This window comes from Eretmochelys imbricata, chromosome 5 (assembly GCF_965152235.1).
Source record: "Eretmochelys imbricata isolate rEreImb1 chromosome 5, rEreImb1.hap1, whole genome shotgun sequence".
In the NCBI taxonomy this organism is placed as follows: domain Eukaryota; kingdom Metazoa; phylum Chordata; order Testudines; family Cheloniidae; genus Eretmochelys; species Eretmochelys imbricata.
The window spans coordinates 128124042-128136774 of NC_135576.1; the positions used below are offsets into that span (position 1 = coordinate 128124042).

Sequence of the window (12733 nt, forward strand, 5' to 3'; positions counted from 1 at the left end):
GAAATAGCTGTTTTATTGCTGATGCTGTTGAAATTTGGAAGTAACTGACTAGTGATTTAAATCAAATCCACCCTGCCTGTATCTGTAATTTTCACTCCATGCATCTGAAGTGGGGTTTTTTACCCACGAAAGCTTATGCCCAAATAAATGTTAGTCTTTAAGGTGCCACTGGACTCCTCATTGTTTTTGAAGTATTCTACTTCAAGAAAAAAATTACACAGCATGAGTAAAATTCAATATTGATCAATTTCCAAATCTGCTTTTAAAGTTTACTAATGCACAATGAAATGTCTCCTCAGACAAATTACTGTTTTTAATTTATGAATGCCAGCTGTTCCCTTTTAGTTACAAAACAGCATACAAAACAACGTGTTTTGCAAATGAGATTTTCTTCAGAACCAGGAAGTGGTATCCCATTGAAAACAGACATCTTGACTAGTACAGCTTTTTATTTAAGAGCATAACACATTTTTATTATTTCAATTGCTTTTCAGAATCAGACTATATACATTAAGAAATATTTGAACACATGTTTTTATTCTAGCCACAACATTATCCAGATAGTCTCAAAGCAGTTGAGCACTAATGTGAAGGTACATTTTCAGTCCAAGGCATGATATTAATACAATCAAGTAAAAGAGAAATTAAACAACGTTGCACTGAGCAGTTCAGGTGATTAGGGATTGTGATCACTTCACTTCAACTAAAGGTTTTATGTGTGGTGTTTTTTTTTTCTAGCTTCATAATTGCCTGCATAGACTTGCTTAAAAAGCACCAAGGTTTGAAAGTTAATTGCTTGACAGGGTACAACAATTAGAATAATTAAGTACATGAAACCTGCAAGTCTGAACTTCATGAAAGAGTTGAGACAGTTCAAAGGCTTGAATATAAATATTTTTTAAAAAAAGGATTATGTTAGCACTCTAGAAAAAACAAATGCTGATCAGTAAAAAAAATGAACCAGTTCAATAAATGAGCCACACCAATAAAGAAAGACAAGGTAAATACTTGAACTGTACATTAAGACTTGCAGAAGTTTGGTTGGAGTATTTTAAAGACTCACTAATTCAACATGTTACTTTTAAGTGCTACTTTCTATTTTTATTTTCTAGCTAGGAAATAGAGTTCAAGGTACAGTTGTGGTTCCACACAAATCCTTTCGACTTGCTGCATTTGCCAGAGTTAGTCAAGGCACTAGCATCAAGGATACAGCATAAGTCGTCTTCTCTCCCAAGTCTATGAAAATAGTTAAAAGCGCTCAAGTGCCACAAAGAAATGAGTTATCCCGGCATTTCAGAGAGTGCAGCAGCAGGATCCTTAATATCTGTTCTCATTTACTGTAGAATTGAAAATCCCATTGGTATTGCTAGTTTTCTTTGAAAGATCTTTCTGAAAATATTTAAGAAATTGTAGGAAGATTAAGTAGTAACAAGACAACATTACTATATAATCACAGCACAGTCAGTGGTACACCCACCCAATTAAAGTGATCTAGGTAGGACAACCCCATCTTCCTGCTTTACCATAATTCTCAGTTGTCTTTTGCAAAAGGAAGTCTATGCTTCTTTCAAACTTAGCCTGGCTCACTTCCCTTCACCAATATTTTACTGAATGTATTTTTGCTATTTAAATGAAGTGGGTCCTGCCTGATTTCTCCCCCCACTCCATTTCCCTTGATTTGTGTTTTTATTTAAGAACTTACTCATTTATGTTTTAATACAGCTGTTAAAAATCATATGTTGCTAGCTTAATCCAGTTAGAGTGCCCTCTTTTGATCCTTTCCTTGTTTTTTTCTGACCTGGACTTTTGTCCAACTCTGCAGTTGAGGATGCAGTAATACCATTTGTGATATGGTGACCAATACCACATATTCCCAAGAAGATTTAACAACTGCCTTAAGCAAGTAATGCTGTTGTGTGGTTTCCATCACACTACTAACACAGCCCAGTCTGTTCACTAGAGCTATCCCTCCACCAAACCCTTTTTCTGATTAGTGAGCTTTTTCTGATTGTTGCTGCCTTGCTCCCAGGACTAAATTTCAGTTCATTTTCTGAATTGAAATGCATTTGTTAGCCACTAAATAAGCAAAAACCTTGGAAGTCATTACATTTCCCGCATGCTGCTCAGATTTTAGTTTTCACCAGAAAGACATCTTAACAAAACCCTTGTTTGAGATATGAAGACAGGTAATAAAATAAATCCATAAATCCCTTGCTCCAGAAGTTTCATGCTGTCAAAATTCCTATCTATAGCTACCCTTTCTGTCCAGCATCCTGTTACTCCTTGGTTAGTCCTCAATTAGCTGTGGAATCTTGATCCCCATGCTCTCAGTATGTACTGGGTAACTCTGAACTGCTTTTTGAGAGCTCTCTGGACAATATCTTTAAAACAGAATTTGTTAGATTCCTCAGAGTGGCATAGAACTTGAGGATTTAGTTTCCTGTCCCTTGGGTAAATTTAAAATATCTAAGAATGTAGTTTTCTATATGCCCACCACCTAATCTCATCCACATCTAGTCAGTTTTCTACTCACCTCTCTAAAATTAGACTATATTTTAAAGTCAGACAAAAATAAGACATACCGTGAAGTCTAAATAGCTGAATTGATTATTTGATTTGTTGGTTTGCTGGTTTTCTTTGCCCTCTTGTAATCGTGCTTGCTGCAGGGAATCTGGTGGTGTGCTTTTAGATGGTGTCTGCAAAATGTAATGTCATTATGTCTAGTGAGCTTTTATACTACAGATTATGTACAACCTTGATTAAAAAGTACCAGATCTCTGACCAAGAAAATGTAGAATCATCAGGTGGAGAATCAGCTCAGTTACTTTTTATCATTAAATACACAATAATAATTAGGAGCAAAAATTAGCCTAATTTAAACTTTTGTAACTGGACTTTATGTCACTAATACCTCTATTTTAGAAAACATCCCCATTTTACAGATGACGATCAAGGCAAAGTGATTAAGTAACTTGCCCTAGGTCACAGAAGAAGTCTGAAACAGATCTAGGAATTGAATCCAGGTTGAGACATTTCAGTGTTTTAACCATAAGGCCATCCTTCCTCTCTCCTTTTATATCCATTCATCGTGAACCTTTTAAAACATGCATCTATGAAGTGGCATGGGTGACTCAGATCTTTGGTGTTACTTTCCCTTATACTGCAGTAAGGGTTTGACTTCTATCAATTCTTACCTAACGAAGGGGCTTTAACCATGCTGCTCCCATTAATACTACTATAGGCAGTAAGTGCTAGAAAGTTCAGTCAGATTATTCAGTCATCCTCTTGACAACCAACCACTTCAATCTGACCCAAAGCAGCTGCCTGAAAGCCATTAATGTTTAAGATCAAAGCCTGTATTAACGTTAGAATTAAGAGCTAGTTTCCTTATCTGTAATTTTTCTCATAATGGAGGCATTCATTGATCTTGACAGTTAACTTGTAGCATAAAATATGAATTCATATATTTTCCCAGGGACCTTCACAGCAGCTGCTCCACATACTAGAATTTAAGTCATTTGGGACTGACTGTGCTGCCTAAGGATGAGGAACAAACCGGTCAACTTTTAACTCCAAAAAGGAAAAAATAAAGAAGTTTTTACTTTCCAATTAATCTCAACTCATTCATCACAAATATTAGTCTTTTAAAGTCTATATTTTGCCTGTTAAAAGTTGATAATACAGAAAAATTTTCTTAACGTTTATAACCCTGTGAGGAATGCACTTGTATTCTGGCTTTGTGGCCTGAAAGTTTCCATTAGAAGATTTAAGTCCTGCTGGGAAAGTCAAGAAGTTTGGAAGAAACATCCACTTGTCCTGGTCCAAGAATGGATGTGGTTACTTCTACATCCCCAACTTCAATATTTTTATGACCTCAAGTCCCAGAAGACTGGAGAGGGGAATAGAGAACTCTGCTTCCTCTACATGTGCAGACAGTCACACTGATAGCATGCTAGAGCACTGGATGCCAGTTTGATAAGTTAAGGTATTGAAACTAAAAAACTGAACCATTCTATTTGAAGAAGTATTGTCAAGTTTGACCTATTGCTCCCTCACTTGTTGAAAAAAAATGGATGTCACTTATTGCTCCTCCCTTAGAAATTAACATCTATATAAGATATTAAGTCCAACACTCCTATGCAATACTACAATTAGTGTGCTTGGTTGAGGGAAAAGGTTTTCATTTGTACTTTCCAAAGAACTTACAGGTGGAAGATTGATGGTTACGTGCAACAGAATGTACCCTGAATAGGGCCTTGAAATGTGATATGAAGTCACCCATCCAGCAATTAGACAAATGACAACTGACCAGGTTGTTTCTGACACAACTCATATCATGGGACATTTTTCCCTGGAATTATTTCTCCCACTAGACAGAGACTGCTTTTCTTTGACAGCTTGTGTGCAAGTTACAAGACTAAGGAAAGAAAGGGTATAATAAGACAGTAAATGTTGGAACTTCAACAGAAGTCAACTTAAAGGCGAACTGGAGGTTTTCATAACCATTTACCAAACATTTGTAGTCTTTACTTTGACAGAGTGAAAGTTGAGGTTTAACTGAATAGCAATTTGTTTCTAGTATAGCTTTTTAAACACTGAACACTTTTGCCAGAAAAATTACATGGCTGTTAAAGTGGAAAAATAAGTGCAGTCAAACTTTTATAGTTAATATTCAAGTTTTATGTATGTGTACACATACACAAAATTTCAGGGCTTGAGCCCTGCATAAAAATAGGGATAGTATCACTTCTTCTGGGCCCACAAGAAGGGCTTTTATTATTGAGAATAACTACAGTAAAATCAATCCAAGAGCTTTACTCACCTTACAAACTGGAATAGGTGTTCTGGCAACAGCTGCAGGACATGTACCCGTGCTGGTCAGACTGATGCAGCTGGCTGCCCGCAGCACAGTTAAATTTGTGACTCCATGTAACTAAAGATTAAAAATGAGAAGCTTCAGATTTCTAACATTAAATACACAAAAGTTAGGATAGTAAAGGGCATGCTGACCTTTAATTCCAGCAGCATCTATGAGGTGACAAAACATTTCAGACTAGTTTCTGGAAGGTATGCCAAGTTTTGTTTAAATACAGAACTGCTGTACAGCTTTTCTCCAGAGAAGCTATGCCTGATGCCTCATCCATTACTGGCTTCCTGCCATTTCAAACCTAGACTATATTAAGTTTGTGTCGTTTTGCTTCTTTAAACCACCAATCCTGCCAACAACTTGAAGGTCTCCAGTAAATCTGTCCCTTTTCTAGCTCACTCATCCCCAACAAAGCAATGAACCTCAGTTTCCCATAGCGCTCCAAAGCTGGCATAGCTATCAGAAGAAAACAGTAATATCTACTGGCTCAAAGTTGCTAAGACTGAACTCCAGTTCTCCCCTAGGTATAGGGTCTCAGTTTTATAGAGACTTTTTCAAACTCATTTTTATCTCCTAATGAAGGAGGAGGAATGAATTCTTATGATTTCCTTCCACGAACAATGCAGTCCTACTCACATTTTCAAATACTTTTGCAACTTTTTTAAAATTAAGAATCGATTACGAAGGTATCTATAATTACAACAGAATATACCAATTTTAATAACTAGAAAAAAGTTTGAGCCAGTGTCTTTTTCCTTCATCTTTCAGAATAAGCAAGGAGACAAGTAACAATTGTCTTGGAGAGCACCAGGTGACATAAGGCGATTTGATTCAGAACTGACCTAGAAGTTACTTGCATGAATTATTAATGGCAGAAGCCAGGCAGAGGGAAATCCATAATACCCTTTTCCCTATAGATATTTGTCATTGTCTCTATAATGTAGAACCTCAGATTTGACAAGGCAAGGAAACGGTTTAAATTAAGATGGTTAAAAGCAGCATTTTTTTCTGCATAGTAAAGTTTCAAAGCTGTATTAAGTCACTGTTCAGTTGTAAACTTTTAAAAGAACAAACATAAGATTTTATTCAGAGTTACAAACAACCTCCATTCCTGAGATGCTCGTAACTCTGAACAAAATCTTGTTTGTTCTTTTAAAAGTTTACAACTGAACAGTGACTTACTACAGCTTTAAAACTTTACTATGCAGAAAAAAAATGCTACTTTTAACCATCTTAATTTAAATGAAACCAGCACAGAAACAGTTTCCTTGCCTTGTCAAATATTTTTTAACCCCCCCCCTTTTTTTAAAGTAGTTTATGTTTAACACAGTACTGCACTGTATTTGCTTTTTCTGGTCTCTGCTGCTACCTGATTGCGCACTTCTGGTTCCAAATGAGGTACGTGGTTGACTGCTCAGTTCCTAACTCTGGTGTTTGTAACTCTGAGGTTCTATTGTATGTTTCGAAAGACCATATACTTGCCTTCCTTGTCTTAAGGGGAGTTTGAGTGGTTGAGCCAGCATGCCTTTTCATGGGTGTTTTCAGAACTGCAGAATCTTCCTTCTTCGTTAACTGCAACACAAAAGACTTAAATTTTATTTCACTGGTATGCATATTGAAGGAGTGCACTAACTCGCTAAAATTTTCCAATTATGACATGACTATGTCTACACAGTAATGTCAGCACAAGTCTGTGGGGACTTGATCCCACAGGCTCGATGTTTCTAAGCCTGACCTGGAGTACCCACATGGATTACTCACCCTTGGTTTATAATTTCTGAGAATCTGAACACACACGCAGTCACACCCATAATGCACTATGCAGAGTCAAGTCAAACCAGCCTAACTCAGGCTTCCGAGCACCTTCCCCACCTGTAGCTGCTCTAGCCCTTGGTTCATGGTGCACTATGGAAAAAACTTGACTGTCCATCCCATATGGCACTCCTAGAAGTTGTTGCAGCCCACTAACACATCCAGCTGAGCATTTTTTGGCTGTGCACACTCTCAGCAACTGGAGCCAGCAACGTGAAAATGAGGCACTATTTGAAAAACTTGTCTTGCTTGCACTTTCACTCCTGACGGGAAGCAGGCAGAGCATCCATGAAATGCTGATGGACATTTTGGTGGCATTTTCAGACCCACCAAATGCACCTGGCAGAGGACGACAATACGAACATGGCAGAATCCAATTGGCTGGTACTGCTTGTGACTCTCAATATAGCTGTTGATGCCCCCTATGTAGACTGGCACTTCTGCATTACAGCCACAGAAACCAACTGTTGGGATCACAGACCTGGAATGACCAGCTGTGGGTGCAGAACTTTCATGTGAAGAAAGTGACGTTTCTAGAGCTTGGAGCAGCTTTCCCTGTCCCTCCATAGTCAGGACACCCATATGAAGGAGGCCACGCTGGTCCAGAAGCAGGTTGCTATAGCTGTTTGGAAGCTGGCTACCCCAGACTGCTACTAGGCACACTGCTAACCAGTTTCGTGTTGGCAAATCAGTTGAGGCAATAAGGCATGTGATTGACTTCAATGAGAGAAGAACTCTTGAAAATCCTACCCTAATTCTTCGCTTAGCCATTGGATCACATTCGTAAATGACTTGAACCCCCTAACAGCAGTTGATTACAAAGCTGCTGCACAATTAAACAAGGGGCTTTTCAAATAACCTGTTGGTCTGAAGCCAATAGGGGGCAGCAGAAACTCCCTAGGGTCCACATTTCCCATCAAGAGATCTAAATTAAACATTCAAGGGCTCAAGGGCATGCATAATTTGTATTCTAACAGCACCGACAACATGCCATTCACACAGATATTTGCCTGTCACACTATATTTGGCTAGATGTTACCCCACCAAAGCCCCTCCATCATTTATTACTTCATGAAGGCCTTTGGAGATAGCCAGTATGAAGAATTATGTTAAAATTAACTGAAACTACAGTAGAACCTCAGAGTTATGAACACCTCGGGAATGGAGATTGTAACTCGGAACAAAACGTTATGGTTATTCTTTCAAAAGTTTACAATGGAACATTGACTTAATACAGCTTTGAAATTTTACTATGCAGAAGAAAAATGCTGCTTTTAACTCTATTTAAATGAAACAAGCACAGAAACAGGTTCCTTACCTTGTCAAATATTAAAAAAAATAAAAATAAATCTTTCCCTACATCTTTTTAGTAATTTACACTTATCACAGTACTGTAGTGTACTGGCACTTTTTTAGTCTCTGCTGCTGCCTGATTGCATACTTCTGGTTCCAAATGAGGTGTGTGGTTGACCTGTCAGTTCATAACTCTGGTGTTCGTAATGCTGAGGTTCTACTGTAGTGTAGTACCAATCCCTTGTCTACTTTTAAGAAAAAACAAACTCACTCTCTCTTGTTCCTTTTTAAGTTTGTGCTGTTCCCACTGATTTGCCATGTAGTCCAGGAACCTTTGACCCTCGATCAGGAAGTTGCAGCCTTGTTCTTTTTCCCAGCTTTCAATGCTCCTTTTCAGTTCTTCTCCCAACTAAGTTTGCAAATGAAAAAAAGGTAGTTTGCATGTATTTCATTATCCATTTGAGCAGCTTAGGACAGTCAGCTTGAGGCCTGGTTAATTTCAGAGAGGTAGAAACAGGTTCCTTCAGGTACTGCACTTGCTTAAAACTGTCAACTGGTAGTTTTACAATCACTACTATTTTAGAAGTATTTTTCTTTTCACCTGCTGTGTGGTATATACCTATATAATTATGTGCAACTGCCACACAGCAGTTGGAAAGAGAAATACTTCTAAAATAGTAGTGATTGTAAAACTACAAATTGTCAGAAATTTAAGCAAGCACAGTACTGTTTAGTTTTGTTCAAATGCTTAACAACTGAACAAAACTGAACAGATTTTTCTCAAATATTTTAATTATATTACTGTTAGGTACCGCTTGCAGAACTAGATGCCTTGCATAATGACAGGTTTCAGAGTAGCAGTCGTGTTAGTCTGTATCTGTAAAAAGAAAAGGAGGACTTGTGGCACCTTAGAGACGAACAAATTTATTAGAGCATAAGCTTTCGTGAGCTACAGCTCACTTCATCCGATTTGTTAGTCTCTAAGGTGCCACAAGTACTCCTTTTCTTTTTTCTTGTAGAACTAGTAAGTGTAATACTCGAAAACCTGCTGAATGAATGTAATACTCGAAAACCTGCTGAAAGAAGTATGAATATATCCTTTTAAAGTATTTCAAGTCTTGCCTCACTGTGAGGCTTAAAGCACAGTTCCAGGCCTTTTCATTTGCCTTATGTTACGCTAGCTAAAAAAAACACCAAGAAATTTGAGGTGGAGAAAGACCTGGAAGCATTCAAGGTAAATGAAGGACTGGACATTGCCAGAGCATGAATTTAGCTGCTGTATATCAGACCGACTGAGGATGAGCATCAGAAATTTCAGTAGTTCAGGACAGATGTTTTACGAAGTGTTACCCAGCAAAGTGACATTTAATTGACACTCATCTTGATTCCTTGAACAGGCATTTAGTATTGTGCAGGCGATTTAACAGGTTGAAGGCTGACACTCCCTTGTAGGCTGCTGAGTGGGGTTTTTTTTTAGCGTCTAAAAAGAGGGACTAAGCATTGTTTTAAAGTTTGTTCACACTTAAGTATGTTTAAGGGTGACCATCACCACAAAAGTGGATCAACATTATTAGAAGGAATTGTATTTAGTTCAGTTTCTATCCCTTAAGCATTAGAATTTCTGGAGTGTTATGGAAATCAGATCTATCACATGGCAAATGAACTGACTCAACATCCAGCCTATTAAGAGAGAACTATAACAATAGCATATTATGTTCCATCAACTCAGACAAGTTTGCCTAGATAGTATTGAAACGACTGAATTTTAACTCTTAATTTCAAGACTGCATACATGCCAGCTGTGGTAGGGCTTACCTTTGTTAACAGCTTGTGGATCTTTGAGCGTTCTCTCTCTTCTTTCAATAGAGTGCCACCTCTGTTAACTAATCTGTTTGGATTTGTGGATTTTTTCTGAACAAAATAAATTTACTGAAATGTGAACATATACTTCAAGCCTTTTTTTTCCCCTTCCAGAATAGCAAAGGGCCTTCAGAAGCAACACCAAGTAGTAATAGAATTCATTACAGTTCCCACAGAACAGACTATTCTGTACTTAATGCTAGGGAAGTTTCACTTATTCAATCCATTATTTCAGGAATGATCAGCAAAATAACTCCTTTCTCTGAAGAGACCATCAATGATGACTTGTAAGTCATTTATCTGCTACAAAAGAATGAAAGGTATTTCCTCAACACTAAAACACAGTATTTACATGAACATGAGACAAGGATGCTTGGAAATTGTTCGAGCCCAGATGGCTGTAAGTGGCAACAGGCTGCCTCACCGAGTCATAAGATAAAAATTAAAGGAGAAAAGGTCTTTTAATAGCAATATTAATTTACAGCACTTGCCCTCTTTGGAAAAAAAAATTAAAATATATTCAGCGTAATGAAGAAAGATTCTTAAGTGCACCATGAAACAATTAAGATTTATCAGATTAGTTATTTGACAAGAACATGTGCTGACAACACTCCTAAACAGGTCTTGTAAAACTAAAACCCAAAATGCTTTAGATACCAACTTGCACTTGGAACATATGTTGACATTTGTCAAATACTGACATGTCATCCAGCTTCCCTTAAGTTTAGCATGGATAAATAGGACCTACAACTGACATACCACTGGGGTTATTTTGATATTGTGAAGTTAAAAGGTAAATCTCACTAAGGAGAATGCTATCCCTCAAGATTGCCCATCTTTAATGGGAATTCTACTTAGACTCCCTCTGAAAGTTATTATGAACAGTCACTTCTATAGCTGTTCAGATTTTGTAAATTTACTTGACCCGATTTCCCAACCCCAATAGCCTTTTCCCCAACCCAACAGCCTTTTTCTGCTGATGTTGTTTATCACTAGCCCACTGCTCTTTAGAAATTGTGCCCCATCGATTTAAGTTGCAGTACACAGTTCTTCCACTTAGTGGCAACACTACCCTTGCTCAAGCAAAGCCTTAGAGTAAACTAAATTTCCAGTAACTGGTACCTCCAACTCCATGAACTGTTTCCAGGTAGCTTCCCATTTAGCAATGCCATCATATAAAGCCTTGTTTTTCTCATAAAGGAGTTTCATTTTCATAACTTCCTCATCATGTTGGTTCAACAAATCTTCTGTAAAGTTATCTGGAGTTGAAAAAATTTAGTTTATTCATTATTTGTGATATAACATATTTCTGCAAGGTTACTCACATACAAAATAGTTGTGATTTGAGCTTTTCAATACTAGTTGCATAGTGGACACCAAAGCTCTAGTAATTTAAGAAATAAGTAATTTAGTAATGCATTTAAGTGAACTCTTTAAGGATTTACCTAGCATAACTCTCCTGGTTTTGTTGCTAATCCAAAACCCTGCCAAGGTCTGTGACTCTAGGGTCAGTTCCAAGTATCTCCTCCCTCCCCAATAAATAGGATGTTTTAATTCCAAAAGTCCACTGTTTCAGGGCTATCCTGCTTTGCTGTTTTCCACCTGGTCAATGAGGATACAATCCCTAGCACCGCATTTGCTTGTTATAGTGAACTCTGGAGTAATGCGGTTTATAAGACTAGAGTATGAAGACACTTATTCTGGTTGGTTTGGAGAAATACACTATTTATTAAATAGCCATCACTGAACATTTCTTTCATGTATAGAAAAAAAAGACGGAGGGACACCAGCTGATAAAATGGCTAATGGTACACAGCCACTATTCTAGGCAAATCTGGAGTAAATGAAATTTACTAGTGCAAGGTCATACATTTAGGGACTAACAACAAGAATTTTTGCCATAAGCCGGGGACAGATCAGTTGGTAATGACAGAGGATGCAGAGAAAGACTTGGATGTATTGATCTATCTATAGGTGCTGGAAATAGGGGTGTTGCCACACCCCCTGGCTTGAAGTGGTTTCCATTATATCCAGGGTTTACAGTTTGGTTCAAGGGCTCTCAGCACCCCCATTATAAAAATTTATCCAGCACTGCTTGGTCTATCACAAGAGGACTACAAGCTCCCAATGTGATGCAACCATGAAAAAGGCTAATGCAATCATAGGATGCATCATGTAAGGTATTTCCAGTAGAGATAGGGGAGTGTATTACCATTGAACAAGGCACTGGTGAGAACTCATCTGGAATACTGTGTGCAATTCTGGTCTCCCACGTTTAAGAAAGATTAATTCAAACTGAAACCGGTGCAGAGAAGGGCTACTAGGATGATCCGAGGAATGGAAAAACCTACCTTACAAGTGGAAACTTAAGGAGCTTGGCTTGTTTAGCCTAATAAAACAAAGTCTGAGGGTAAATACGATTGCTTGCTAAAGATGTATCAGAGGGATAAACACCAGATAGGGAAAAAAGAGTTATTTAAGTTAAGGGCCAATGTTGGCACTAGAACAAATGGACATAAACTGGCCATCAACAAGTTTAGGCTTGAAATTAGATGAAGGTTCCTAACCATGAGAGGAGGGAAGTCCTGTAAAAGCCTTTCAAGGGAGGTAGTGGGGCAAATAAACCCTAACTTGTTTCAAGATTGAGTTTGATACTTTTATGGAGAAGACGGTATGGAGGAAGTTGCCTACAATTGCATACGGCCCATCTGTGACAGCTATTGGCAAATATATCCAACAGGCAGAGATGGGATGGTCTCTGAATTAAGTCCCGGGTGTCTGGCTGGTGGGTCTCATCTACATGCTCAGAATCTAACTAATCACCCAACATATGTGGGGTTGAGAAGGAATTTTTCCTCAGGTCAGATTGGCAGCAACCCGCAGGATTTTTCGCCTTCCTCT

At 38.0% G+C, this 12733-nt stretch overlaps 1 protein-coding gene across 2 annotated transcripts in view; it reads right to left on the reverse strand.

Annotated features, from left to right (window-relative positions):
• Positions 1-431: 431 nt before the first annotated feature.
• Positions 432-12733, reverse strand: part of LOC144265319 (protein regulator of cytokinesis 1-like) — a 34454-nt gene continuing 22152 nt past the window's right edge. The window contains exons 8-14 of one of the 2 annotated variants that reach the window (XM_077817874.1): positions 10955-11091; positions 9788-9883; positions 8244-8381; positions 6350-6439; positions 4823-4933; positions 2583-2696; positions 432-1385 (exon numbers count right to left, since the gene is read on the reverse strand). In XM_077817874.1, coding sequence (XP_077674000.1) covers positions 1335-1385; positions 2583-2696; positions 4823-4933; positions 6350-6439; positions 8244-8381; positions 9788-9883; positions 10955-11091 — 737 coding nt within the window. In that variant the 3' untranslated portion in view covers positions 432-1334. Of the gene's footprint in view, positions 1390-2582; positions 2697-4822; positions 4934-6349; positions 6440-8243; positions 8382-9787; positions 9884-10954; positions 11092-12733 lie in introns of both variants that reach the window. The other variant, XM_077817873.1, reaches the window with a different exon arrangement.